Source organism: Phaethon aethereus (genome assembly GCF_964289735.1).
Source record: "Phaethon aethereus genome assembly, chromosome: 2".
NCBI lineage: Eukaryota > Metazoa > Chordata > Aves > Phaethontiformes > Phaethontidae > Phaethon > Phaethon aethereus.
Genome location: NC_138582.1, coordinates 154,797,373 through 154,825,308, shown reverse-complemented (window position 1 = coordinate 154,825,308; position 27,936 = coordinate 154,797,373). Strand labels below are relative to the sequence as shown.

The 27,936-nt window shown below is 39.0% G+C and overlaps 1 protein-coding gene across 1 annotated transcript in view; it reads right to left on the bottom strand.

Moving 5' to 3' along the window:
- The window catches only part of SVIL (supervillin), a gene marked incomplete at its 3' end in the record, with an annotated part of 74,323 nt that overhangs the window by 8,555 nt on the left and 37,832 nt on the right, over positions 1-27,936 (bottom strand). The window contains exons 18-34 of the mRNA XM_081996294.1: positions 26,200-26,329; positions 22,091-22,168; positions 21,440-21,508; positions 14,351-14,501; positions 11,614-11,703; positions 11,446-11,532; positions 10,215-10,392; positions 9,778-9,950; positions 8,353-8,508; positions 7,461-7,597; positions 6,801-6,948; positions 6,531-6,676; positions 4,366-4,541; positions 4,121-4,265; positions 3,505-3,781; positions 1,434-1,585; positions 145-250 (exon numbers count right to left, since the gene is read on the bottom strand). Coding sequence (XP_081852420.1) covers positions 145-250; positions 1,434-1,585; positions 3,505-3,781; positions 4,121-4,265; positions 4,366-4,541; positions 6,531-6,676; positions 6,801-6,948; positions 7,461-7,597; positions 8,353-8,508; positions 9,778-9,950; positions 10,215-10,392; positions 11,446-11,532; positions 11,614-11,703; positions 14,351-14,501; positions 21,440-21,508; positions 22,091-22,168; positions 26,200-26,329 — 2,399 coding nt within the window. The remainder of the gene's footprint in view (positions 1-144; positions 251-1,433; positions 1,586-3,504; positions 3,782-4,120; positions 4,266-4,365; positions 4,542-6,530; positions 6,677-6,800; positions 6,949-7,460; positions 7,598-8,352; positions 8,509-9,777; positions 9,951-10,214; positions 10,393-11,445; positions 11,533-11,613; positions 11,704-14,350; positions 14,502-21,439; positions 21,509-22,090; positions 22,169-26,199; positions 26,330-27,936) is intronic.

Genomic DNA, 27,936 nt, shown 5'->3' with positions numbered 1-27,936 from the left:
CAAAGCATTACAAAGCTGTCTCATGGGTTTCATGGCATTCATTTCCCTTTTCTACTGAGTACAGTAGTTGAAACTGAATTCAAAGCCCTTCACAATAGGTAAAAAAGATTTTGGGGCAGAAGCTTTTAACTAACAGTAATTTACTTTGTGCATTTTCTTCTTCCTCTTCCCTTCTTCCAGCATGCACAATCATCCCTCCTTGGAAGCATTGCAGGAAGCATGGCGGTTCTTTCCCTTGAAGCACTTGTACCTGGAAATTGAAAGCACCACTCTTCATTAAAAAAATGAAACAAGTATACAGACTCAGAAAAACTAGTCTCTATGGATTATTAAAAATTATATAGTTATGGCCACCCACAAAGATGGCTTTCCTTCTACTTTACAACTGCTGACTATTGTTTAAATTACCATATATATCAGCATGCAATGGGTTTCATATGTGACCTGCACATTAAAAGAAACCTCTAGCTGGAATCCAACAATAAAGAGTTTCAGAGGATAAGAAATACAAAATAAACTTCAATTTAAATTAGTTTAACTATTATTTGAATTCTTTACAGGACTGGGCCATCTTGCCTGATGTTCTTTGAAACTATTATGGAGATAATGTAGGAACTGAATTAGGTTCAAAATTTGCTGTAAAGGTGGTTTATATGACAACATGCATGTTCTTTGCTCTTAATGAACTGCATTTTGATTATGGAATTTTTATAGACAGATGATAGCTGTGTTGCACAGAATCCCACACTCTGGGTCAAGTGTATTTACATATCTCCTCTATGAACTCCTGTCTTACTGGTCACGTCTATGCTGCTGTTAAAAAACTAATTTCAGCATTATCAAGGTACAGAAACTAACTTTAAACCTCCCATCTTGTATGCTGGTAACAGTCAAGCCACAGCAAAGACCAACTCTGCCTAAAGACAAAGCAAGCTAGCCTGTCTGAGCTTCAAACTAGCTGAATCTGCAGTTGCTAGAATCTCTGCAAAACAAGGCAATCTAATATGTAATTGCAGAGTAAACAGATTGAAAATTTCTAATTTAGTTTCATGCCTTAACCTGGCAGAAAGTGCTTCTCCTGTTCTCAGCACTAGGAAGACAGTCCTGTTACCTGAACATGTACTTGAAATGAAGGCACAAATTTGTTTAACTGGGCTTCACCTATTCCTGCAGGGAGAGAAGACATTCTTCAGCCATGCTCTGAAATATCATCTTAATAAGTGGGATTTGGGAATGACAATCCATAAAGGAGCTTATGTGTCTCTGGAAGTTGGAATAAAGCCAAAAGTAATTTTGAGGTCTGGCTATTTGTACTGGCAAGAACACCTTTACAGAAAGAGAAGAGGCAAAAAAGATAATCCGCATTTACCGTTAATGGCTACATGGGCAGGCAAGTTTACCAGGTCTGCCAGCTAGGTCTGCAGGAAGCTTACCTGTGCTCCCCTCTCTTCATCAAGTTCCACTGTCATCAGTGCCGATGTCCCTTTCTCACTCACTGTAGAGTGCCTTCCTTGCCAAAAGAAATACACGCATTTCTCTTTTCCAACAGCCCTTACTTGTTGCTCTCCTTTTTGCCTGCTTCCAACTGCAAAACAGAAAGCACATGCTGAAGAAAGTACTCTGGCTATAGGTTTAAACAGCACGTGGTTTAATCTCATCTGCCAGCTCAGCACTATCCCGTCCAGAACAGGAAAGATAAAATGTCTAATTGGAGGAACATTAGGTCTCCAAGCCAGTACAACCCCATGCAAAGTTGGCATTGTCTCATTAGGTGGATGTAAGCCCACAGGCAGAGATGCCTGTGTTGGCTGGAGAAAGAGATGCAGAAAGAACCAGTACTATCTGGAGAAAAATAACTGACATCACTTGAGCCAATTCGCATGTGAAATGGTATGTCCAGTCATGTTACCAGAAGAGTGCATTATGGCTCATTTTCCACATTACACATTGTTCTTTGGCATCAGGAGAGTAGCTGGCTGCTGAGCGATACTGGAAACAGCAACAGTTGAGAAAGCTACAGGCATAAAAGAAAAATCTCTCTTGGTAAAGTGATACTAGAAAGGAAAACTACAGAGCAAAAGAACACCAAAGCAGTATTTTGCAGTCATAAAAAAAGTTAGGACTAGGTAAGCTTTATTTATTTATTTATTTAAATTAACTCAGTATTTCATGTTGGTCTAGAAGGTGGGTTAGCAGCAACTTTTTTTTTTTTTTTAAAAAGGATCACTATTTAGTTGTTTATGGATCAGTATTTAGCAAATCATGTTTACAGCAAGGGAAGTTCAACAATATAACCAGTTATGGAATATTTCACTCTTTCCAGTGAATACTGAAAAAACAGATACAATTAAATCAAAGTTAAAAAAAAAAAAAAAAGAAAGCTTTAAAACAGATTCTTAAAAACATGTTAAAACTTCTGCCTTGATTTCAGCAGTGCTGAGCAGCATCCAACTGAAAAAGTTAGGAGAAAGCACCCTGTTTTTTTCAAGTTGAGAATACTCAAACCACTAGTCGCTTCTTAAACTTATGGTTTTCACTCTTATCTGTACATTCAGCCCATAAAAGTACTGTCACCTACATAAAAATTTATTCTGTTTTGGAGTGATGGAATCTATTTTCATCCATTTGGATTAGGAGTCTGTTTACAGTTCAGTGTTACTGTTACCTACTTCTCCCAAGACTTACAAGGTTTTCTATTTTTCTTGGATTTGTCAGTATGTGAACTCAATGATCCCAAATAAGACCCACCTAAAATTTTGGCTAAAAGCCTGAAGCTGTATAGCTGTTATACTGCTTTCAACCAATTTTAATATTTTCCTATTTGGAACAATAATTTTTAGACTATTTCTCTTTCACTTACCACAAAAGCCACCTATTCTTAGCTTAGTGCCAGAAGAGAGTTCCAGCGAGCATACTGAGCTGACTGATGCTCAACATTTACCTGCTGGTCTCAGGCTCTTTGTCAGAACACTGCTAAAGTTTTCCACTTGAGACTGAAACCCATAGCAAAGGGTTTCTAGAAACAGCAAAAAGGACAGCAAGGGCAATGAGTTGGCAAGGGCTTTTCCTGTCATTGTTACTGTTCTCCATTACCCAGCAAAGGCTTGCCTTGTTGCTAAGCCTACCTCTCTTGCAAGACATTCAGACCACTGTCATTAGTCCAGCTGTCTAGTTATTTTGGTGTTAAGCTGTGGGCACAATTCTGTCTTAATGAGCTGTCCTGTCAACACGTACAAGACCACTGTTGGGTAAAAGCAGAGATGGACAGTATTACATCTGATGTATGAAAAATAACTACAACTTGGTTTTTTTAATGCTCTTTTAAACAAAACAAAATAATAAGCTATACTTCTTAATGGCCTAGAAAAGCTAAATTAGCATTTCTAACCTTTAAAACAGTTTCACATCCAAGGAAGTCTAGGTCTGGATCTCACCACTAACAGCAGCAGTTTTAGCTGCACTTCTCCATGTTTCAAGCAGGATGAAATGGAATTGCTCACTAACCTGTAGTGCTCACCATGTACTTCCACTTCACCACATACGTGTCTCCCTCATGGAACTGCCCTATGCTTTGCTTAGGCAGTCTACTATAATCGAATTCCAGGATATGCCAGACATCCACAGATGCAGTGATAATTTCAAACTGCCTCCCATCTTCTCCTTCTACAAGTCCATAGCCCCGGCCAATGTTCATTCCATCCAAGACTGTGCCAACAGTTGTTTGAGGCACAGGTACCATTAGCATGACATCATATGGTTTAGAGTCAGATCTGGATTCTTCCTGTCAAAAAAAAAGAAGAAATTTCTGTAAGCATACCTTTTTTGCTTCTTACCCAACAGTTCCAGTCAAACAGTTTGACTCCTGCATATTTCAGTACTTTAATATCTTCTCATCGTTCTCATCACGCTTTGTCAAAGCCACCTTGGCAGTATTCATCGAGCTGCTTGGCACTAATATAAAGCAACTCTGTGGGCTCACTGTAGGTGGTGATGTTCTGACCCCTAGGTAAAAGCCCGCAAGATAAAGCAAGTGCTCTGGATCCTTGAGAATAAGTTTCCCTGGCTTCAGTCCCAGCTAGGTCATTTAGTTTGAAATACCTAGCATGCTTATTATATGCACCTTCTGGTGAAGGGATTCACTAGAATTCTTCTCATTGAGCTTCTTCAGCTCTGTCCAATCAAGAAATTTTTCTTTGAACAGTATGGTCTCGTTATGTTCTGTGAGTCTGCCAAACACAGCCCAGTCTGGGCGTCCTTGTCCCTTTCTGTACAAGGGAACAAAAGAAACACAATCAAATTAAACACTGTGAAATAAGGGCAAGAAAACTAAGTTTCTGCAAAGAGACTAAACTTGAGTTTTGATACCTGGGTATGAGGGGATTGCATTCTCCTGGGTCCAGAGGATTTATGTCACAATTGGAGTAGTCAAAGGTGCCATTCCACAGGTGTTTTGCCAGCTGAAATGCCACTTTTCTTTGCGCTAAAGTAACTTCCTTTCCATGCCATACATATACCTCACTGCCAAAATCAAACACCAGCACCTAAAAACCAAACCAAAACAAAAAAAACCAACCTATCATTAGGTTAGGTGATACCCTGATCCTCCAGTTTCCTAGTGCTGCAAGCTGACAGTGCGTTGAACACAAACTCCTCCGAATATCTGAGTTTCTGCAGTGACACTAGCAACTAGCCCTGCAGTGCAAGTAAGGCCAGGACAGTGGTCTGCACTGTGACATCTCGTTGAGGATGACTGGAAGCAAGTACAGGGAATGCTATGAGGTGTATCTTTAGCTGGTAGCTAACTCACTAGCAGATTAGAGAGCTCTTATTACTAAAAACCCAATCCTCTTGCATGACTGATTGCTGTCCAGTTACAGCAGCTTTCATAGAATCATTAAGGTTGGAAAAGGCCTCTAAGATCATCAAGTCCAACCGTCAACCCAACACCACCATGCCCACTAAACCATGTCCCAAAGTGCCATGTCTACACGTTTTTTTAACACCTCCAGTGATAATCACTCCATCACTTTCCTGGGAAGCCTGTTCCAATGCTTGACCACTCTCTCAGTAAAGAAATTTTTCCTAATATCCAATCTAAACCTCCCCTGGTGCAACTTGAGGCCATTTCCTCTTGTTCTGCTGCTTGTTACTTGGGAGAAGAGATCAACACCCACCTCACTACAATCTCCTTTCAGATAGTTGTAGAGAGCAGTAAGGTCTCCCCTCAGCCTCCTCTTCTCCAGACTAAACAGTCCCAGCTCCCTCAGCCGCTCCTCATAAGACTTGTTCTCCAGACCCCTCACCAGCTTCATTGCCCTTCTCTGGACATGCTCCAGCACCTCAACATCCTTCTTGTAGTGAGGGGCCCAAAACTGAACACAGGATTCGGGGTGCGACCTCACCAGTGCCGAGTACAGGGGTACAATCACTTCCCTACTCCTGCTGGCCACACTATTTCCGACACAGGCCAGGATGCTGTTGGCCTTCTTGCCCACCTGGGCACACTGCTGGCTCATGTTCAGCCAGCTGTCAACCAGCACCCCCAGGTCCTTTTCCAGTGGGCAGCTCTCCAGCCACGCTTCCCCAAGCCTGTAGCGTTGCATGGGGTTGTTGTGACCAAGGAGCAGGACCCAGCACTTCGCCTTATTAAACCTCATAAAATTGACCTCAACCCATCGATCCAGCCTGTCCAGATCCCTCTGTAGAGCCTTCCTGCCCTCGAGCAGACCAGCACTCCCACCCAACTTGGTGTCATCTGCAAACTTACTGAGGGAGCACTCAATCCTCTCATCCAGATCATCAATAAAGGTATTAAACAAGACTGGCCCCAAAACTGAGCCCTGGGGAATACCACTTGTAACTGGCTGCCAACTGGATTTAACTTCATTCACCACAACTCTCTAGGCTCAGCCGTCCAGCCAGTTTTTCACCCAGTGAAGAGTACACTTGTCTAAGCCATGAGCTGCCAGCTTCCCTAGAAGAATGCTGTGGGAGATGGTGTTTCTCTGATATTTAGATCTATGCTTTGTCCTGCAGCTGTGGAGGGCTTACAGAACATACCGCACGGGTAACTGGCTCAGCAAACAGGCAGCAACTTGAATACTTTAAAGAAAATGCATTGTGTCCTTATTTTGGAAATCTGCTCTCATTCCTACTTAGATGGGTGAAATGGTTGTTTGAAAGGGAAAAGTCTGCCAAGGATAGAAATAAAAATACTTGAAAGAGAAAACAGGTTTTTATTTTGCTTTGTTTTTCTGAAGTGCTACCATTTTGCACTTCATGACTTTGGAGTGAGCCACTGTTGACAAAAAGATTTACACTTCCTAAAACAGTATTTCACTTTAAAGATAACATGATCTAATTTCTTGAGACCTGCAGCACACTCTAGACAGCAAAGTGTTCAGAAGCTTTTGAGAAACACAGAGGACCCAATTTTTAGTGAGCCTCTCCATAAGCATTTGCAGTTACTGAAAGTCATTATTAGCTGTATGTTCCTGCACTTACCACAGGAGCAGTAAGTGGCACAATACCTCTTTTGGTTGTAGTAGGGTGCATTTTGGCACCTTTCCCCAGTAGTCATCCTCAGGAATGAGTTTATCTTCTACGAGGCGGTAAATGCAATTTGTTTCTATTATTGCAGCTTCATACATTTCATCTTCTTCGGGACTTCCAGCAGCTTAAGGAAAGGATTGTCAAAAATAATAAAAAAATTTAACATCCAACTATCTTTACTAAAGAGAATCAACTCAACTATTTTACTGTGATAAAATATCAGATACTGTAACTGTAAGAATGCTTACACTGGTAGTTTGTCTGTCCACCAAGGAGTTTCCAGAAGTCTTTGGCTGCATGGGTATGGGTATTTATTCCTTCTTCTATAGTCTGTATATAAGAAGCTCTACAGCCAAGCTCCCTCTTTGTCTGAATTAAAGTTGCAAGTTCTGAAGCCTAAGAGATTAACAGTTATCTGAATAGGATTGCTTAAGTCCTTGGAATATTCGTGCATATCTTGTTCAGGGAGAAGGCAAAAGTAGATAGGATATAATAGAGCAAATAGCAGGAGAAATCGTTATTTGTCACACTAAATAAACAGACACTAGAGAAAATGCTACAGAAATACACTCGTTCTTTCATTTGCCTTAAAACAAGACTTGATCTTAATGAACATGGGAATAAAAAGGACATCCTGCAATTCAGACTATTTTTTGTTTGAGTGCAAATCTGTTTCCTGAGGATATCCTCTTTTCTCTTGCAGCTTCACAACCTACACACTCCTATGCCAGCTTTCATTCAGTGCACAGGCTAAAACACATTTACAGGAATCCTGCATATCTACCTGTCAATGACTATCAGTTATATGCCACTTTTTGAGATAACTGGCACCAAGGCTCAATTACATCAGAGACATACACTGTGACAGTTTGAAAAATAAGTAGCAAAAAAACCCAACTAGTACTAACCTTTGCTTTTTCTATGACATTTGCAAACTCTCCTACCCATAAGAAACAGAAATGTGGAGTTAACAACAGGAAACAGTCTCCACTGTTCAGTGACGAGGCCCTTGGTTCAACTAATCTTGTTTGAACATGTCTTCTTCCTAAAGAGAAAACAAAGCTAATTATATTCCTTTGACTACTGCTATCAAATGCCAAGATCTAATTTGTTTTGAATGAAATACAAACAGTCCCAGCACATTTGGGAAAATATATTGAAACCGACTATTAAAGAAGAATTAAAAGACTACTACTGTGGAAAAAGGGTTTACTCACAGGAAACAAAAAAAATAATAGTTGCCTCCTATCAACTAACATTTCTATTATTTCCTGTTCTTGCTTTAACAACTTTGTGTCCTTCTGGAAAGAAATGAATTAACTAAATGGCAGACAGCAGCCGAATTCCATAATCCTTTACATTTGCTTAAGTGAAGCTGTGGCATGGTTTCTGTAGGCAGTAAGAAGTTTTAAGAATTTTACTTTGCCAGAAAAGTAGCTATTATTTTGCAGAATCAGATACATTACTATGCCTTGTAAGGGGAAATGGAGCAAGAACACTGCCATGTTGCTTCCAAGTTACACTGAGCACTGGAAAAATGGGACCATTCAAAAACTTCCACAGGAGATGGCTAGAATTCCTGAAATATTCTGTTTTCTCCTTGGAAGACACATGCCAGTGGCCACAATGCAAATCTATGTGTAAGGTTTTGCATTTGTCACACAGTTCTCACTTACTCTTTTAGGTTTTGGACATAAATCTTAAGATGGAGATCTAGAATAAGCATCCAACTGTGGTAGCAACTCCCATATGTTACAATCAGCTTATTATGTATGGAAAGTAAAAGCAGTTCCAGCATACCTTTAATTTGCAGCAGCATTAGCTTCTTGTATGGCACAGCACTGTTGTTAGAGTTTTGCTCTGTTAGATTAACACTCCGCAGGCTAATGTTGCTGAAGTTCTCTTTGCTTGCCAAGCCAGCAAGTGCTACTTCTGAGAAATTTGAGTTTGTAGACACTTGTACATAAAAAAAAGTTGAGAAAAAACACACAAAAAAACCAAAAAGAGGGACAAAGTTATTAAAAAATTGGTTGTTGCATTAAAAAAATTATTTCCCCCATTATTTCCAGTTTTTCTCCTTTTCAATAGCAACAGCAAAACCAGGTTGAACTCAGATTAACTGCTAGCCCAAAAGCTTTGTGGGTTTAGTAGTACTTAAGTTTCTAGATATCATCCAAGAGTAAACTGTCAGCATCAGAATTATGTTATTTAGCAGAAATACCAACTTTGCTAGAAAACATGTCTTACGCGATGTTTTGTCAAGTACTCTCTAGATCTTCAATGCCTTATAATTGATTAATGATAAAGGACAGCAGAGTAGCCAAGGGTAATTAACTGAAATTCCCTTCAAATTTGTTTCAGCCAGTGTGATGCAACAGTCATTAACATTTCACAGTCTTAGTCATGTTTTACTGTAAACTTAAAGCCTAAATTCTTGGCTGCTTTTGCTTATTTCTCAACCAAAGACAAAGCACTTTATGAATTTATAACTCAGGGAAATGCGTCTCATCAAATGGCAACAAAGTATTACACATATAATTATGTTTTCATCAACACAGGCAATGTTTAGAAGATGATCTCTCTTGATTCAAATGTAACAAAGAAAACTTGCACCCAAAATGGTAAAAGTAGCTTAACAAACCTTTGAATAAATTTTACAATAATGTCTTTTGCTGTCCATCTGGTTGTCAGGAGAAAGCAACATCACAGGGAAAGCACAAAGCCCTTGTGCTTTCAGAGCATAATGCACAGAGCACTGATCCTTTATGGAAATTAATCTTTTGGAGTCAAGGAGGCTAATTCCAGTTTCTCAGAGAACACTAGAACCCAAAATTGAGGCCCATGTACCTGAAGAAGAGTTCATCTATTCTTGCCAGCTCTCCCCCCAGGCATAACATAATGCTAGATCTGCTTTCCTTGATCTCCTGTCCTCACCCTGCAGGCACAGTGGCACAAGTCTCTGCACAAGGTGACTGTGCTAAAAATAAATAATTAAACCTATGCACAGGAGGAGGCTGCAGGTAGCTTTCCCTGAGGAAGTTACACATGCCCTTCTCTCCAGACCTTCTAGACAGTCTACATTCAGCCTTATGCCTCAATCAGTTTACTGCCTCTCAAAGAATACGTTCCATTCTTTCAGTTGTGTTTTTTGTGTTGGAATTTTTTGTTTTGTTTTTAATTAAAATAGCAAGACAGTGTCTTGTACAAATCATCCTGTTAGCTTACTTTTTTCTACTTTCATTCGCTTTGACTCCATGAAGGCAACATTCAGTCTTTGTTCAGTATATTCATGAAGAATATCTTCTCTTGCTGCCAGCATTTTCAGGGGGTTTCTTGAGGACTGGACTCTGCGCATAGGCCTAACTGCACGTTTGTGCTCTGCTACAGAAGATATTAACCTGAAAAACAAGCAGTGTTTATAACCATCAGTTAATTTTCCTAGTCAGAATCATCTAATGACAAGAGATCTGCTTTGATTTGGGGCATGACATTTGTTAGGAAATCAGGAACAGTTCCTTGATTCAGGCAGAAGAGTTGATTTCAGAAATGGGCAGAAGAAATGAAGAAGTCCAGTACTAATAGATCTACAAGATGACTTAAAGCTGAACCACAACTCTATGTCTGCATTCATAACTAGGGAAAAAAATTCCAATAGTTCTTACTTTGGTGCGTAAGGATCAAAGATGGCATCAAAGTCCTCATCAAGGTCCAAAGGCACTGAGGAGGAAGGGAAATCCACATGGCGATAAAATTTGGAAAACGTTTCATCATCATCCAGCTTCATCACCTCTTTCACAGATTTTCCTGTAACTGTCAGCACTGTCTCTTGCATCCCAGCAACTGCAGAAAAAAACAAACACCTCATCCAATAAATAATCATACTAGAGTTTCTAACTCTAGAAAAAGGTAAATATGGCTTATTTGGTAGTTGTTGGCATGGGGGTTTTTTTTGAGGTGGTGACGTTTTGTTTTCATTGTTTTTTATTTAAATTGATGGAATTTGAAGCAAAGATGGTAGAAAAGTCTGTTGGAAAAGAATGATAAAAATGGAGTGTAACTGCTATTCATATGCAATAATCTTTATTACAAAATGGTTGGGAAATATGGCTGAATAGAAAGTTAGATACTATCAAAAATTAGTCATTTTGGTAGGATGACATAAGCATTTTATGGTCTTGCACATTCCATCTTGCCTCCAACCATGTAATTCCCTTCTTTGAAAAGGCCCATTAGAACTACAAGTGGAAAAGTCACTACTTCAGACTAGTGAGTATGGCCCAATCATTATCCTACGCTAGTGCCTCCTCTGCTGAAATGTGTATATGTGTTCATGGTATTTGACCCTCTACAAATTACAAAAGGGGGCCAGACATATGAGATGGAAACACTAGAGAACTCTAGCCAGTGTCATAGGTAGCCAACAAGCTGTACAAGGAAGCTCTATGAGCTGCTACAGAGAGTCATGTTTTCAAAAAAGCAGGAAGATAAATGAATTGTTCTTGGGAACAGCTTAGTGTCCTATCTGGATTTTAATAAGATTAAGCTACATTTAAAGCTGTTTCACTGTATATGGCAATATGGTTCAAACTGGCTGTTTAGTTTTAAGAAATGTTGCTCTCAGGAAGAAGGTGTACATGGTGTATAGAGAAAGATGAAAGTTATTTTGGCATTTGTGATTTATTCTATTGTACATTTGTAATACAATACCATAAGGCTTTTTTGTTAAAATTTAGCAAAGACTGAATCATAAAAGTAAACTGTGTGATCAGTAAGTGCAGTCTGAACAAAGAAATATTCGGTTTCTGTTACCAGATGTTTTAACTAAGAGGTACTTTAAGTGATTTACTGAAGTTGGAGAGTGGATACATTGCCACCTTTGGTAACTCTACCAACCTTTGTTATTCAGCCTTCCCAAGAATGACTCCAGCTTATCAAGCTTCATATCTGATTCCAATTGCATATCAGGCCTGGCTTCAATTTCTAAGCAAACCAGAAAATAAAACTTGTTAACTGACAAGAAATAAAAAGTCTGAACCTATTTCAGCCACTTTTATTCCTTACCTTCCAAGGGCTTTGTAACTGGAGTGGTAGACTTCTGCCGGTTACTAAAAGGGGATGCTACTGGTGTTAGTGCACTTGGAGAAGCCAGGCCTGCGTAAGAACAGAGAACATAGGAAATGCAGTCACGGGTCAGTCCACATTTCCAACAGCAATGACAGCGGAAACTACTTAGGGAAAGCAGACAAGCCTGGCCATTTCCTACAGTCCCCCATACTTCCCCAGCTTCCACAACTGTTGTATTAGAGATGGCAGAGTGTACTGCCCTGCCTGCTCCTTAAATCAACAGCAGCCTCAGAAACTGTCCCATTCACAAGAACAAAGCTTTGTTTCCAAGTGTCTGTAAGCAAGCTAACACAAGATACATGCTTTCTCTTGAATATAGTCATTTTGCTTGTTTTCAAGATAGCAGCAGTTCACGTGGTCTACAGTCTGGACTCCAGTTCCAGCACAAGCCAGATTTTAAAAACATGCAACTGTTCTGAACACAAACATATGCTTAGCAGGGAAACCACCAAGATTTTGCTTTTGGCACCTTCACCATCTCCATGCCCCACCCCTCACTCCCCTTTATTTAATTTAAACCCATGTCTATTAATACCCATAGCAGGATGCATCTGACCTGTTAATGCTGTCTTTGGATTAAGTGGCAATTCTTGGCCCCTGTTGCGTTTTTAAGAACACATGGAAATGGAAGTCAGAGTCCCCACCATATCAAGCACTACTACCGCCTTTTGTTCTACTCTCCTCCCTCCTTTTCAGTAACTATCACAAAGCAATTCATTCTGGATCCAGTGGATAAAATAAGATTACTTTTGTTTAGTTCTTTTCATGTGAAACTACACTGCTGCAGTAAGAGAAATGGCACTCCGTAGGTTTCATGTTTTTTATTACGTAGAAAAGCATACTGAAGCAAAGAATTGCACCTATTACCTCTTTTTGCCTAGACATTCAGTAAATGGGGAAACCTACATTAAACTTTCCTCTAATATCTATTTTCCACTTAGCCATAGCTTACTAATTACTGAGCCACATAGTTTAAGCCTTTAGTTATTTTTCTCAGATTAAACCAATATTGTGCTGGGAAAATATATACCAACCACATTTCCACTATCTTTACTGCAACTCCTACCAAGTCATAATTGTCAAACAACAAGACAGATTTAGAATATAATCAAGTAGCTTTTCCACAAAAAAAAATTTTCCCTGTTACCCGAGAGACTTAAAATTCCAGCAGGTTTTAAGTCAACTAGTAAAGCCTTCAACAAGACGTATTTGACAGGACACAGCTCTTAAGTAGCTCTCCCAGGACTTAATCCACAAGACCACATTGAGAACTGCTTCAGATGTTAGTAAAGGATCACCTTCCAATTAGGACTGAAAAATTTTCAGCCATAAGAAGCAATTAAAATACAGCATCTGCGCACATGTATATAACAAGGATTTCATTTTGCACTGCTTTCTCATCATCTCTTAAACTGAAAAATCATGATAATTTATTCTTTTAGGCAACAAAAATAGCACACATCTGAATAAAATCCAACTTGGGCTACTTTTATTGATGCCACTGTCACTGGATTACCTTGCTTCTCCAAAAGAATGCTTGCAGCACCTAAAGAGATCCTTTCAAGGTATTTTTCTTTTCCCATTAAGAAAAGCAAATGCTATTACCTTCTATTCCTTTCCAAAGACCAATCTATTTGGCAAAAAAAAAAAAAAAAAAAAAATCTCAAAAAGCAGTTTGTGGACAACTGAACACTTTTTGTTAGCAACCCTCCAAAATATGTTAGTCTTTAAACACTGACCAGTGGTGTTTCTAGCAGCAAAACAATGTAAGCAGCAGCTCAAGTATGTTACTAATAGATGTAACTCCTAATACCATATATCTGTTTATCTGCCAACACCCCACAATGATTTTTTTTTTTTGGTGGTTGTCATTTAACTCAAGGTTCATTGTTGTTGTGTTTAATAACCAAGTTCTTGTAACAAAACAAAATTTATTAATCATTAACCACAAGAGATCAGTTTAGGTGCCTTCTTCCCAAAGCTATCATCATCACCTCAGGTGCACTGCATGAACAGCTATATTTCTACCATGTACAGCCTTCAGACTCCTGTCCGCTTCAGAAGAATGACTGCATCTGGCAACAGTGACTGAATTCAAGAGATCCCCAAAATGTCAACATTGCTCCCTTGTCATTTCTAGTCCCTGGTTCTGTGCAGAAATCTGGCCACTAATTTCTTCAGCACATAAAGTGCTGAACACTTAAAGTTGTTGTCCAAAACAGCATCCATAAAAATAACACATTTGCGAAACATTCCCAGTGATCCTCGGAGTGGGGGAAGTGCCAGCAACAACCAGATTTCACAACTTTTCTCTAGGAAGTGCACTTTGCTTTTAAAAGGAAGAATAAATATGAAAGAATAATCCAACCATACCCTCTGGGTTGTATTAGAAGGAAAAACAAAAGATATGGCTATTCAAGTGATTGACTACCACCGGTCAGAGAGAGCCCAGTAATAACTGGATGGTAGTACAACACTGCAGAAGAAAATGGATCAATACCAATCGCCACAAGAAGCTAGAGTGAACAGCCTCATGACATGATACTGGGCTGAAGATAAACAGTCCTCCTCTTGCTAAACACAGATACTGTTTCTGCATAGCTTTAGCTTGACTTTATTTTGACTAGACAGATAAGCAGTGGCTTATTTATATTAGGATCATTTCATCACTGACCTTTTTTTACCATCCGGCCAGCTACAGTGAACTGTGTGGAGTCATTGGCTGCTCCTTTACCCTTGGACTTCCAGGCTTCTTCTCGAGCTGTAATGAGGTGTTTCCTTTCTTCAATGGTCATCTGACTCTCCTGATTATCTGCCATTCTCTGCTTTTTGAGGGTAAAAGAGAAAGAGATGTTTAAAAAATAGATAAACTGACCAGGATATAGCAAAGGACTGGACGAACATTTCAACTGCTAGCTGTAGAGGGAAGAGAGCAGGAGAACAAGCTACTAAAGCAAAGTCACAGACAGCTTAGTGACCTTGAGAAGCTTCATAGTCTTGCTGCCCCGTTACACTGTGAAGATAAGGTTTGGTCTATGCTCTTTGACCTTTTCTTGAAAATACCAGCCAATGCAAATGGCATCCCTCTAGGCAAAGCAAACCATTTACTCTGCATATGATACGATTTTCCAGACCTGTTCTTATGAAGCATGACTTGCTACACTAGTGAGATCACTAAACTGACTTTCAGCAGATGTTTTCAAGTGTGTAAATCTGCAGGTGGCACAGAGAATAACAATGAAGAAGTGTAACTTCAGTTTGTGATTTCTGAATCACTCTCTTACAGTAACTCAATTCTCTAGGCAGGATTAGCAGCCTTATCGCTCCAGAGACTGCTCACTTCAGTTTCTATGTCAGCTTGCTCTACTGAATATTTTTCCAATGACTCTGATCATCTCTCTCCCCCCGCCCCCCCCCTTTTTTTTTTAGGTCACCTTCAGCTTCCCTTGCTTGCTTTAGAGGGTAGCAGCCAACAGCTTGAGTTATTAGAAGCAGCTAGGAGCACTAAGTATCTTAGTGGCCTCCTAACACAAAGGATTGATGACAGTATGTTAAATAGGAAAGAAACTGAATTTACATACTCTACTGTAGCTAGGTCAGGCCAAAGAAATATTGCTTCAATGCACTTATCTTAAAAAGTAGCAACATTTCAGAGTTTATACTGCATAGGAATAAAGTATAAAAGTATTTTAAGTGCATGGGAATGTCAACTCCAGAATTACTTCCACGTTGTGTGCCATTTAGCATTTTTCTTCACAACCTAGCTGCTAGAATTGAAAAAAAACGCCTGACAATCTAAAGCTTTATCACAGCTCTAGCTCATACAACCACAGAGGGGAAATGAAAAAGGACTCAAAAGCTTGTGAACGTAAACACTCTTCTCCATTTCAAGATACAAGGAAGAGATATAAACGCAGATATTCTTTTTTTTTCTTTTCTTAAAATCAAACAGACTAAATACACCAGTCACTTTATATAAAAACTCTTGTGACTGCAAAGCACACACTGTAGAGATTTCATAGCTTTCAGCATTTACCAGGAACAGTATCCATCAGCCAGAAGATTAAAGATAAACCAAGAAGTGGCTTGTACAAGGACTAGGATGAGAGCCCTCCACTCCTTCCTCTGGTTCCCTGTACCTCCACAGCCTTCTGCAGTAATGCTTGCTCTCAATTTATTAGGAAAGATAGCTGGGCAGCCAGACACTATGACTGCAAGTCATGTTAATCAAGATAAAACCCCTTGATTTTTCCCTAGAACTCTGAAACATTCAATAGAAATAAAAAGATGCAAGTCTATTCAATATTGCTTCATCTTCTGTAAAAGCATCTGAATGCTTTAAATAAAAACACTGGAAGTAATCTCTGTTTACTTCCCCCAACCTCTACCCGTATCACTGTCTGAAGTACAGGCACCTCTGGGATGAACAGATAGTAGAAAAAAAACCACACAGCGACATACTAAAGGAGACTTTGGCAGGAAATTAATATATACCTAATGAAACCACAAATGGAATTTCATACACAAAAGAAATATTTAGTGAGGATGCTGACTTAGATTACAATATGAGGGGAAATGAAGGAGAGGCAGGAAGAAGTAGAGTCCTATAGATTCTTTCATATGTTGGTTTGCTTTTTAAGTGACAAGGGGCTTAATTTTGAATTTTGTCTCCAGCAAATACCTGAAGCTCCACAGTCTGCAGAGCTACTGGAAATTCTGAAGACACAGACCTGGAATGCATATGTGTTAATCACTACAGACGTAAACTGTAAGAAAGACCATGAGTAACTCTGGAGCCTTGTCAAAGGACAAAAGAGAAGAAGCAGCTGTAATGGTAGAAACAAACTTTTTGTTTGTTTTTTGAATGGAAGATTTCAAGCTGCTCCGCTGGGCAAAACATCCTTGGAGTTCCTAAAAAACAAATAATCATAAAATCATAGAATACCAGGTTGGAAGGGACCTCAAGGATCATCTGGTCCAACCTTTCTTGGCAAAAGCACGGTCTAGACAAGATGGCCCTGCACCCTGTCCAGCTGAATCTTAAAAGTGTCTAGCATTGGGGAATCCAGGGAAAAACGTCCCTGGAGAGATTATTCCAACGGCTGATTGTTCTCATTGTGAAAAATTTTCCTCTTGTGTCCAATCAGAATCTCCCCAGGAGTAACTTGTACCCATTACCATTATCTGGATTATCTTTTCCATCTGACTCCTTGTAAAAAGGGAGTCTCCATCTTCTTTGTAGCCACCCTTTAAATACTGGAACTTGGTGACAAGTTCTCCCCTAAGCCCTCTTTCTCAAGGCTGAGAGAACTGCCTCATATGGCAGGCTTCCCAGTCCTTTGATCATCTTTATGGCCCTTCTCTGGACCCTCTCCAGCCTGTCCACATCTTTTTTGTATAGTGAGGACCAAAACTGAACACAGTATTCCAGGTGTGGCCTGACAAGCGCTGAGTGGGCTAATGACTTCTTTCTCTCTGCTGGTGATGCCGTTGTTGATGGAACCCAGCATCCTGTTGGCTTTCTTTGCCGCCGCAGCACACTGTTCACTCATATTGAGCTTATTGTCCACCAGGACCCCCAGGTCCCTTTCCACAGAGCTGCTCCCCAGCTGGGCAGATCCCAGCCTGTGCTGCACTCCTGGATTATGTTTTCTCAGGTGCAAGACCTTACACTTGTCCTTGTTGAACTTCATAAGGTTCTTGTGAGCCCACTTTTCCAGTCTATCCAGGTCCTCCTGCAGGGTGGCTCTCCCTTCTAAAGTGTTCATTTCCCCACTCAGTTTGGTATCACGAAACTTCATCAGGGTACATTTGATCCCATCATCCAAATCACTCACGAAGATATTAAACACTGTTGGGCCCAATATCGATCCCTGGGGGACCTCACTTGTGACAGGTTGCTGGTTTGAAAAGGAGCCATTTACCACCACCCTCTGGATATGGCCTGTCAGCCAGTTCCCCAGGCTGGATGGGTATGTTACAAACCTCAGAGCAATTCCATATTAGATCTCTTCCTAATGCATGAAGACTCCCACCTTCCTCTATTAATACACAAATTAATAACAACAAAAAAAAGCTGAATAGACACCAAACAATCCCTAACCCATTTTATTTGTTGTAACAGTCCTGGTAAGGAAACAAAAGTATATGTGATGCTTAAAAGAAAGAATAATTTTCTATAGCTGGAAAATTAACATGAGACAACACAACTGTCAAAAGAAATTTCAGAACAGATATGTCTGGTAATTGGGAGTAGTTTAGAAAGCTTTCACAATTGCCAAATGACAGCATTTATGGAGGAATGAGTTGGTTAAAGCACATACTGGTTGGGAGAAAATATGGCAAGAAAGGTAAAACTTGACAAGATTTTAAGTTCAAATGTTATTTCCCAGTTATAAAGAGATATGAAAGAAGTATAAATCTCAAATTTCTAGCTGTAATATTTTGATAAGGGGAGTCAAAGACCCCAATAAAAAGCCAAAAGAGTAATTATTTTAGTGTATCAGGAATAAATAAAAGCTCAGGAAGACAACAGCTCCAGTGTAATTTCTCCATTGAACAAAAAAGGCTGTTACGTTCAAAGAAATTTCCTCATTTGCCATGATAAATACATCCATGTGTTCACTGATCTCTCTTGTTTCAGACAAATGATAAAATCCGTAAAATGAAGTGAAACAGAAAAAGAATCAGAATTGGCATCCAACAATAACTGGAATAGAAGATGCCGCAACACAAGCGGTGACTTTAAACAAACAAACAAAAGTTTAGGAATGGTAAAAGCTCAGATGGGGACAATATTTAGGAAAAGTAGAACTAAATAGTGTGTAGGTACAGGTCACATAAGCTGTGTGTTGTTCCAGACACTCATGGGAAGATTGCTGTAAGACAATCACTAAAGAATCAAAGCACAAGCACGTAATTAATGCCATTCCACATGGCATTATGGAAAACAGGTTTAATCAAAATGGTAAGTTTGATGAGATCAAGTATGATTAAATACGTTACCTCTGATTTCTTTAATCTATTTGACTTAATCACAGATGACATTCTGAGTTTTTTTGAGCAAAATAAAAATATCAGTGTATCTTACAGGCTGCAAACTAGTTAACTAACTGAAAAATTATTTCTAAACAGAAAGGAGCCATGCAGTGATCTGATACATCCCAACTTTGATCAAAGTGTTTTCATGTACATGGAAAAAAGATGCAGTTCTGCTGAGAAGACCCTCAGGATGGCACCAACATACAGAACGGTGAAGAAGGTAAATAATCACACAGATGGGTAAAAAAAAGGTTATCAGAAAAATCTGGTAAATGAGGCTTTTAAGAGAAATGGTTTTTTAGAAAGAAATGTTAATTGAAAATTGGCAAAACCCAGCCAAGTAGGAAGACAGAAAAAGATGAGAACAATTCCCATGGAACAGTTGTTCTGAACAGATAATCTGTACTGCAATAGCTCATCCATTTCCAGCCTCTACTATTCTATCCAGGATGTTGACAATTTTGAAAGGTTTCAGGAAAGGCCTAAAATATTTTTTAAAGATTTGAAAAAAAGTCTACCTCAGATTAAAGCAGATGAGTATTTACTTCTACTGAAGAGAGGGTTAAGAGTTAAATTTTGCCCAGCGAGAATAATTACACATGAAAAATTACTGAATATTGCAGTGAGGTTTCTGTATGTTGACAATTTAGAATAAAGACTGCATATTGTTCTAAAAGATCTGTTTTAAGTCTGAGAAGGTCTCAATGCAAGAACAGAGAGAAACGGGGATTACTTTTCTCCCACTGCTTGGCTAGGTTGGGTGATGATATTGGTCTTTTCTAGCATGGCAACACATTTCTTGAGGGTATGCACAGGCACTCCATCGCTTTTGCAGCACCAGTTCATGCTAAGGAAGGGCCCACATCTAGGCAATGCTCCATTTTGGACGCCACAATTTTCCAGTCCAAGCAGTGTCCCCTTTAGGTCACAAGGGCACAACTGAGAGTGGCCTGTTAGCATGCTGGTTTGTTGTTTGGGGTTTGGTTTGGGTTTGGTTTTTTGAAGAAATTAATGGTTTTCTATGTTGAAGTTCAAGACTGCACCTACCTGGGGGAGTCCAAACCAAGAATGAACATTAAAAAAAAAAAAAAGTATTTTTCAAAAGGGGATCAATTTAAAAACAATGTTATAAATTATATAAAAGAAGAATCCAAAAAGCATCTATTTGCTTTTTAATACAAGTAACTTCTCTGGTCTTAGGCTCCTAAGACAAAAAAAAGCAAGAAGAATCCAACAGCTGTATAAGTACAGAAAAGTTTCTGCATTGTTTTTCTCTGCAACATTATATGGGTCTTGTTATAAAGAGAAAAATCAAAAGCAAATGCACAACTTTCTATTCAAAAGTGGTTTGAGCAAAATAGAACACAGAATCATAGAATGGTTTGGGTTGGAAGGGACCTTTAAAGGCCATCTAGTCCAACCCCCCTGCAATGAGCAGGGACATCTTCAACTAGATCAGGTTGCTCAGAGCCCCGTCCAACCTGATCTTGAACGTTTCCAGGATGGGGCATCTACTACCTCTCTGGGCAACTTGTTCCAGTGTTTCACCACCCTCAACTCATGTTGGTACAAACAACAAAACGATTAATTTTGCCAGAAAAAGCCCAAACAAATCTGTATGCACCTTGACACTATGCTAGAAGGAAGCAGGTTTTTAAGAGGGCGGGATGTAGCTCACCACAGTCAATGGAAAGATAAGCACTTTTTGGGTATTCCCCTTTTAAGATAGATGGGATGAAAAGTGCATTGAAGGACCTCCTCTCAGTACTGGAGGGATGTTATGTTATTAAGTTAGACTGTATATTTACCTTCTAGATACATAGAGCTGGTGGACTCTGTCACAACAAAATTACTAGATTATCTGAAGTAAATAGTAATAAAGCTATATTACATCCAGAGCTTACAGAGAAGAGGTAACACTAACATATTTCAGTTAGTAGCCCCAAATTTAATTTTTAATTAAAGTAAAAGATCATCCTCAAAAACAGCTATGAAAGCAAATGTGGAAATGGTAAATACCAGTAGTCAAAAATTTTATCATAGTTCCAGTAGCCTCTGCCATAATCATCATCTTCTGTTATAGCAGTGACTATCTGCCCCTTGGATTCACTGCCATTACACATCCTGGACATAATGTTCCTCACATGTGACATACACTGTATTTCACATGGGAATAAAGAACCCAATGGATTCCTTGTAGTACTACAACCACAGATCTGAGCTGGGAGGCAAGGGACAAGGAGGTGTAATAAAGCAGAATTAGATTTGCATAAATCTATTGAGACTCTCCTTGTTTTTTCCTGTTTTTCTTCAACTTTTTTATTTGCCTGCTCCTGCCTTTGCTTTTTTTAATCTCTGATCACGTGAAACAGGTACTGTTTGCTCAGGTCGAGAACCAGCATTCTACTTTTGCTCAAAGACAACTTTGTTATGTAGCTCTAGCTGAAGAAAGTTTACATTTCTCATTATCTGTTAATTCTTCATAAGTAAGTTCTTCAAATTGTTTGTGATGGAATTGCACAGGTATGGACATGATTTTGAGGAGCACTTCACTTGAAGCTTCTCTAACAGTTACTGGAACAGCAGCAGAACTCTGTTCCCAAGGAAACATTAACTCTGTTGCGACAAGTTGCTTTGGGAATGTGCATCTTAGATCTGGATGTGGTTTTCCGTCTTATTCCTCCCTCCACTAATTAAATAGGAAGTTTGTACAGCATTTCACCTTCCATCTCCAAGGATGACGTTCATCAGAAATCAGAGAGCTTGATTCTTTCAAACTAGCACTATAGACCTTAAAGGAAGAAAGAGAGAGAGAAGCAGGAAGACGGGGCAGTCAGAGAACAGAAGCAGGATGTGCCAAGGCAAAAATCCTTTAGACAGGGACTAGGGAAAAGCACTATAGGAAAGTCACCTCTGAACAACAGCAGCTTGTTTTTTTACAGTCAATAAATTAGATGATTTTACGTCTTACATTGTATATGCGCATTACTTACAGAGAAGTCAGGGTACGCAGCATTTTATTTGAAAATAAATGCTCTGCAGTTACATATCGCTCCTTTTATATACCCTTGTTAACAACTTGCAAGTTTTCAGTGTTACAGTGAATACAATAATGTCTCCTCCGTTCACTTTCTCACCTATAGTCTAACAGATACAGAATTTTTAGAAAAGCAACCATAAGAGAAACACTAGCAGAATGTATACTGAAGAACAGTACACAGCATAGTGGCATAATACTGTGTTTCCTTAAAGCAGCATTTACTAAGCTGGTTAATCAGTTAAGAGGATTATTAATTTCCTATGTAAAAAAACCCTGTCAAAATGTGCTTACTTGAAATCGTTGAGCATTTAAATTGTGCAGACTTTTGCTCACCTGATTAATAGGTAGAAAAGGATGAAATTTATGGAGAACGGGTATAACGGGAGAGTAAGTAGAAGCATATACAGGTTCCTATGACAAGGACAGAAGCAAAGCAAAGGAATTAGAAAAGAACAGGGCTATCAGAAATGGAAGTGGGGGAAATAACTAATCTTCCACTAATTTCTTAAAATGAAATAAATCTGAATCTTTTAATCTTCTAGAAATGTTTTCCTTATTGGAAAGCCAGAGATCAAAAATGTTTTCATAATACAACAGCATGTTTACCAAAGCCATTCCATGCAGGAATTAAACAAGTTAGTAACAATATCACTGTAACTCAACACAGAATGAAACCGCACAGCCAGAAGATACACTTTTCATACGCTGATAGTTTTTATGTCTCTGTTTTCATGCACCATTAAATTGCTGAACCTTGTCAACCACAATGTGAATAATTCTGCTGCAAGTTTAATCAAACCCTGCTAAATAACAAGCCATCTATTTTCTTGATGAAAGGAAAGAATGCTTACTAAAACTGGGATACTCAAAAGCCATCTGGAGGGAACTGCTAAGCCCATAGCACTCAGCAAAGGCAAGTTCACTATTTCAAACAAAGCCTACAAATAACCCCTGCCTCAGAGCTGGGCTTACCCAAAGCTGATTAGACATGGCTTTATCATCTATAATTCTTCTTCCTTTCTATAGGTTAAAGCAAATGTGGAATATGTGTAAATGCAGCTCATTAGGTTCCATTTTGAGCCACTCTAGTCATTACAGTTTCAGCTTTGATTAGAACTCGATACAAGCACTTGGTGGATGCCATATATGAAATGGATAAAACTATTACCACAGCAAGAGACTCGTATTTTGCCTAAAGGTCACTTTTTAAGGCCTTACCCTCTTTAAGATTTTTTTTTTTAAACATACTTCTTCTCCGAGTAATTTTGAATTGACTGTTCAGCCCTAGCCTTTAACACCAGTGCTGAACTTGCTGTAAGAATTAAGTGCATTTCAAATGTCACTCACTGCTTTAATGCGACTGCAATGCAGCTGGTAATCACATTAATCAGGGACTCTGTTAAAAATGGCTGACTATAAAATAGGAATTTTCATTCCAGCAAGTCTTACTACTTTGATACTAGGGAAAGATTTTAAAGTTAGTTAATTTTTCTGCCCATGAAAAAAAACAACAAACTGGAAGTCTTCCATCCAGCCTAAGATGATGAATACAAACATACTAAATCCAAAATATTTTTCCCAAAGTGATTTTCCCCCCCCAGTAAGACATTCCTCAGTATACAGTTGTTCCCCTGGTGTTAGAGCTATTCTTTGAACTGTCCAAGTATGTTTTACCATACATATAAATAATTTAAGAAGTCTTGCAGCTTCCAACAAATTTTCCTCCTATGTGCAGCAATCATCAAAACAGATGCTGGACCTCGAAGCAAATCTCAACTTCCCACCTCATCTGTACCTCCCTGAGTTAATTCCTTATTCCCCCCACCCCCATCTGAGGTTGCTCTGTCAGCATTTCCATGAATTTTATGGTTTTTCTACAGTCTAGCCTACACATAAATGAGTATAACACATTTAGAGAAATATCTCACCATGCAGAAAACTGTGCAGAAGCATTTTGACTATAAGTGACCAAACAGCACTACAGAATGTAATTATTTCATTAAGGGTATGAGACTTTCAACTTTTGGTTTATAAGAAATTTACTCTAATAACTTCTATTTTATACAGCTATGCTTCAGTAACCAAATCTCCAGAATAAGTTTGATAACCCTTTAAAAGACACAGACACACACACAAAAGAAAACCTAAAAATCTGTCTGACTACATTAACAGGAGTGGCATGCTGCAACTAAAAACTTCAGGCATTATTCTGAACCAGCAGGGCATGACAGAAGTTTACACACCCTTGCTGTCAATGCATGACTGCCATGTGTGGAAATTGTATTTTAACTAGCTCAAAACACAGTAATCAATACAGTTCCTGCATTTTTATTGCAATCCAGCATCAGAAAGCACTAAGATTAAGTACATTGTACTCTCAAAGCTCTTCTACAAATAGAGACTCCAGTGGTGCACTGCTTCATGGTCCTCAATGGATAATATCCATCACATTGATTAATTATCAATAATAGTATTTGCAGATTTAAGGCAGCTGACATGGTGTGTTTTAAGCAGTGTGGTCAACTTAGCAAAGCTTTACATTATTTATTTTGTATCACATAATGACTCAGCATCACAAATACCAATACAGTTCAGGGAGTTGTGTGTCTAATAAGACTAACATTTTTTCTTATACATCCAAGATTTCACCCATTGGCAGACATGCAAATGCTTTGGTTTAGACTCTAAGTAGCCAAGAGCTAACATGAGCCAACAGAGTGGGTGACCCAGTGTCACACAAACTCCCACTGCTAGCATTGTCACTTCAAAGCTTGTACCCTTCAAGCACTTCATGCTCGCTTACTTGCTTTAAAAGCCTAACTTGTGCTACACTGAGTGAAGTTGCTGCACATGGTAACGCAGCAGGGAGGATATGGGTGCTGGGGAGGGAGGAGAAAGAACAAAGGTTTTGTCTCTGCCTTAATCTTGGCAGCTGCTTAAAGCTTTTTCTCAACCCCATTGTCTTTAGCTGGAATACATTTGTTATCTGATCTCAACAGTTGTCATTTTGAAGACTAGCCTGTTAAAAATGTGACTGCAATTTTGCTTTCCTCGCTGAAACTATTTTTGCTTTAGGACATCTTTCAGATGAGCAACTGGATTTTTGAGCAAGTCCACAGGGTAAAACCAAAACAAAACCCATAAACCAAACTGCAAAAAAACCAGCTTTCTTGTTTTTTCTGTACAGTTAACAACAACCATTGACGAGTCACATGTTCAGGCACAGATTTATCCTCAATAATGATGGACAACGTAACAACTCCTTACCTGTAATATACTGATGGAACAGAAGACTTTCTGTCTTTGTTTGCCTATACTATTTAATAGAAGCAGCATTTTCATACTAAATCACTGGATCCAAAGACTGCTGTCCCCACTAGTAAAATCTGTAACACAAATTTTATCTTAACTTGTCCTCTGTGAAAACACTCCTTCAAAAATGAAAGGCTTTTAAAACAGCCTATTTTATCTGACACTGTCATTTTCAAAATACTAGACTCGGAAGGGAAGCAAGTCTACATTAGTCCTGTAGTTTGAATCAACAGTCCATTTTGAAGCAAATCTTTCAGTCACCCTCACTTTCTGTGCTTTGGTTGACATTGCAGAATGCACAGACTTTTGGATGAAACCAAGCCCTGAAGCGCACCCCTGGATTCCCATGTAACATCATGACTGCTAACAGGCAGTCAGGCCAAATGAGCAGACTAAACTTAGCCTGAAGCAAAACGTCACTGAAGCAAAATAAGTAAGCGTGGCATGGATATCAGGTCCTCATCAGTGATCATTCTGCTTTACAGATGCACTCCTGCTGGGCAACATAACTTACTCATGTATAGACATAGCCAGAATGTGCTAACAATGTGGACTTCCCTTTCCTCTACACCTTTCTACCCAGGTACCTGTCTCTTCACTAACATTGACAAGACAGATAAAATCCTTGTCCAGATGATTTATGTAGCCACAAAAACCAAAGACCATGCAAGATAACCAAAAGCCAAATGGCTCATGAATGCTCTGGTACCTGCATTTCCTCAGTATTTCTAGGATCCAAAAATTGCTGCTCAAAATAAAGTTTATGCACAGAGACAATACGGCTTTAGGATTTACAAGCTCATTCATACTAAAGAAAACACCTGAACTTAAAGACTTAAGCCCACTGTGGGGAAAAAAGGCTTAAATCATTATACCGGTAAACATTCCCGAAGCCTTACAGGCCCACTTACTGGTTCATAATCTGCTGATGTAACCAATATCACATGTCCCAAGACATTCTTGTTTAAACAGCTCTCATGTTTGGAGAATTGTTTTTTAAACAAGCCTGACATCAAGAGGAACAGCAGGAGCCAGTAGCTAATATTAGGCATGCCTGTCTAGTTGGATGCATCTTCAAAAAGCTGAAGCATTTCAAGCAAGATGTTTTTTCCAAACAAGGATAGAGTTACCTTCTTCAACAGCTGCTCAACTTCTTGCATCTGCGCGCTACGATCAGTGACAGACACTTTTGTATACTCCTGCTTTTTGCTGAGCCTGCTCTTCCAATCTTCTTCACCACTCTTCTTCAGCAATGCCAACCTAGAAGAAAAAACATGCCAAAAGGTAGCTTTAAACACTGTACTTCCCGCTATCCTCAAAAGTTACCCTTATTGTTTCACTAATGCTGCATTCAAGAAAATTTAAAATTAATTTTTTGATTATTAACTATTAACTATAGTTATTTACATTTCATACACAAAGCTCACAAACAAACACCAAGTCTTTACTGAACATGTTGAATGGGAATCATCTGTCAAAACACAGACATCTAGATCTGAGACAGGCACCCTGGTTAATTTGTGTACTCAGTGGAAATTGCCAATATACTCAAGGGAGACCAAGGTACAACACAGATCACCCTAAAGCAGACATATATATACACATTAATCATTGATTTTTCCCTCCATTCTGTCGATAAAGCATGGATAGTGACTAGCTCAGCTTCGGATGCTTATGCTGTAGATGTCCAAAGTTAGTAAGATGAATCCTACCTTTGGTCTGTACTGAACTCACTAAAAAAAAAAAAAAATTAAAAAGTTATTTTCTTTAAAACCCAAGGAAAAAAAAAAAAAAAAAAGAGGTCTATTCAGCAGGCACCCACCAATTAGGTCTCATCAGGCACATCAAATGACAACTCTGCAGTCACTGCTTTCACTACAATTCCAGTGACTGAAGTTACTATCAGACTCCTAGGGATCACTTAGTGTCTCCTTGAGTAGCTCAGGCATTGCTGTGACAAATCAGTAATACCAATGCACTAGTAATTTGGTGCTAACTGTAAGATACCTATGAAATCTATCTGCAAGATTCAACTCATTTAAAGGATGTCTTATATTTAAAGTGTGGATTACCAATAATCCCAGGGAAGTAGGATCTCTTAAAAGTGCTATTTCCTAGTCTTGAGCAAAATTCTGAATGTAGCACAAAGGGATACTGACTGGCTTTGGTGGGAACAGCATGTAGATTTATTTTTCTAGAATTAGAACCTATTTGTCCAAACAAACCCTGAGGTGAATAGCTTTGGGTGTAGGGGAAATCAGTTAGGAACACAAGGTCTACACAGGCATGATCTTCAGCTTCCCTTCCTCCAAAATTTGTATTTGTATGAATTTTCTAGCTTTCAGAAATCATTCTTAGTACTCCATAAAATGTATATCTGCAGTACCTGTGCAAACAGTTGCATTGGTCCACTAAATTTTTATTTTAGTTGAATCAAGTTTTACTACATAACTTTCTTTAATTTAGGACATTTCAGTAAGGATTATACAAAACCCTTAACCCTATTAATATTTGAAGAGGTTCAGTAGTTAACGTGTTGGCAACCTATTTTGACCACAAGATACAGAGATTCCTTTTTAGACAGGCGATTACTGTTACCCTCACAGTAAAGTCTTGTCCTGAAATTCTGAGAAGGAAGAGGTAAGACCAAATATGTCTAGCCAGAAGCCAAGTTTCAGGCAGCTGCTTCCTGCAAAAAGTCCAGGGGGTGCAACCATCCTACTGACCTATTCAAAGATGACCAACTGGTCCTAAGACAGTCAGTTGAGAAAAACTTGAGAATGCAGAAAACAGTAAATCCACAGAATACAATGGCAGTAATAATGTTAGTATTCAAGAAAGCAGTTACTTCTTTCTCTTCCTGCCCC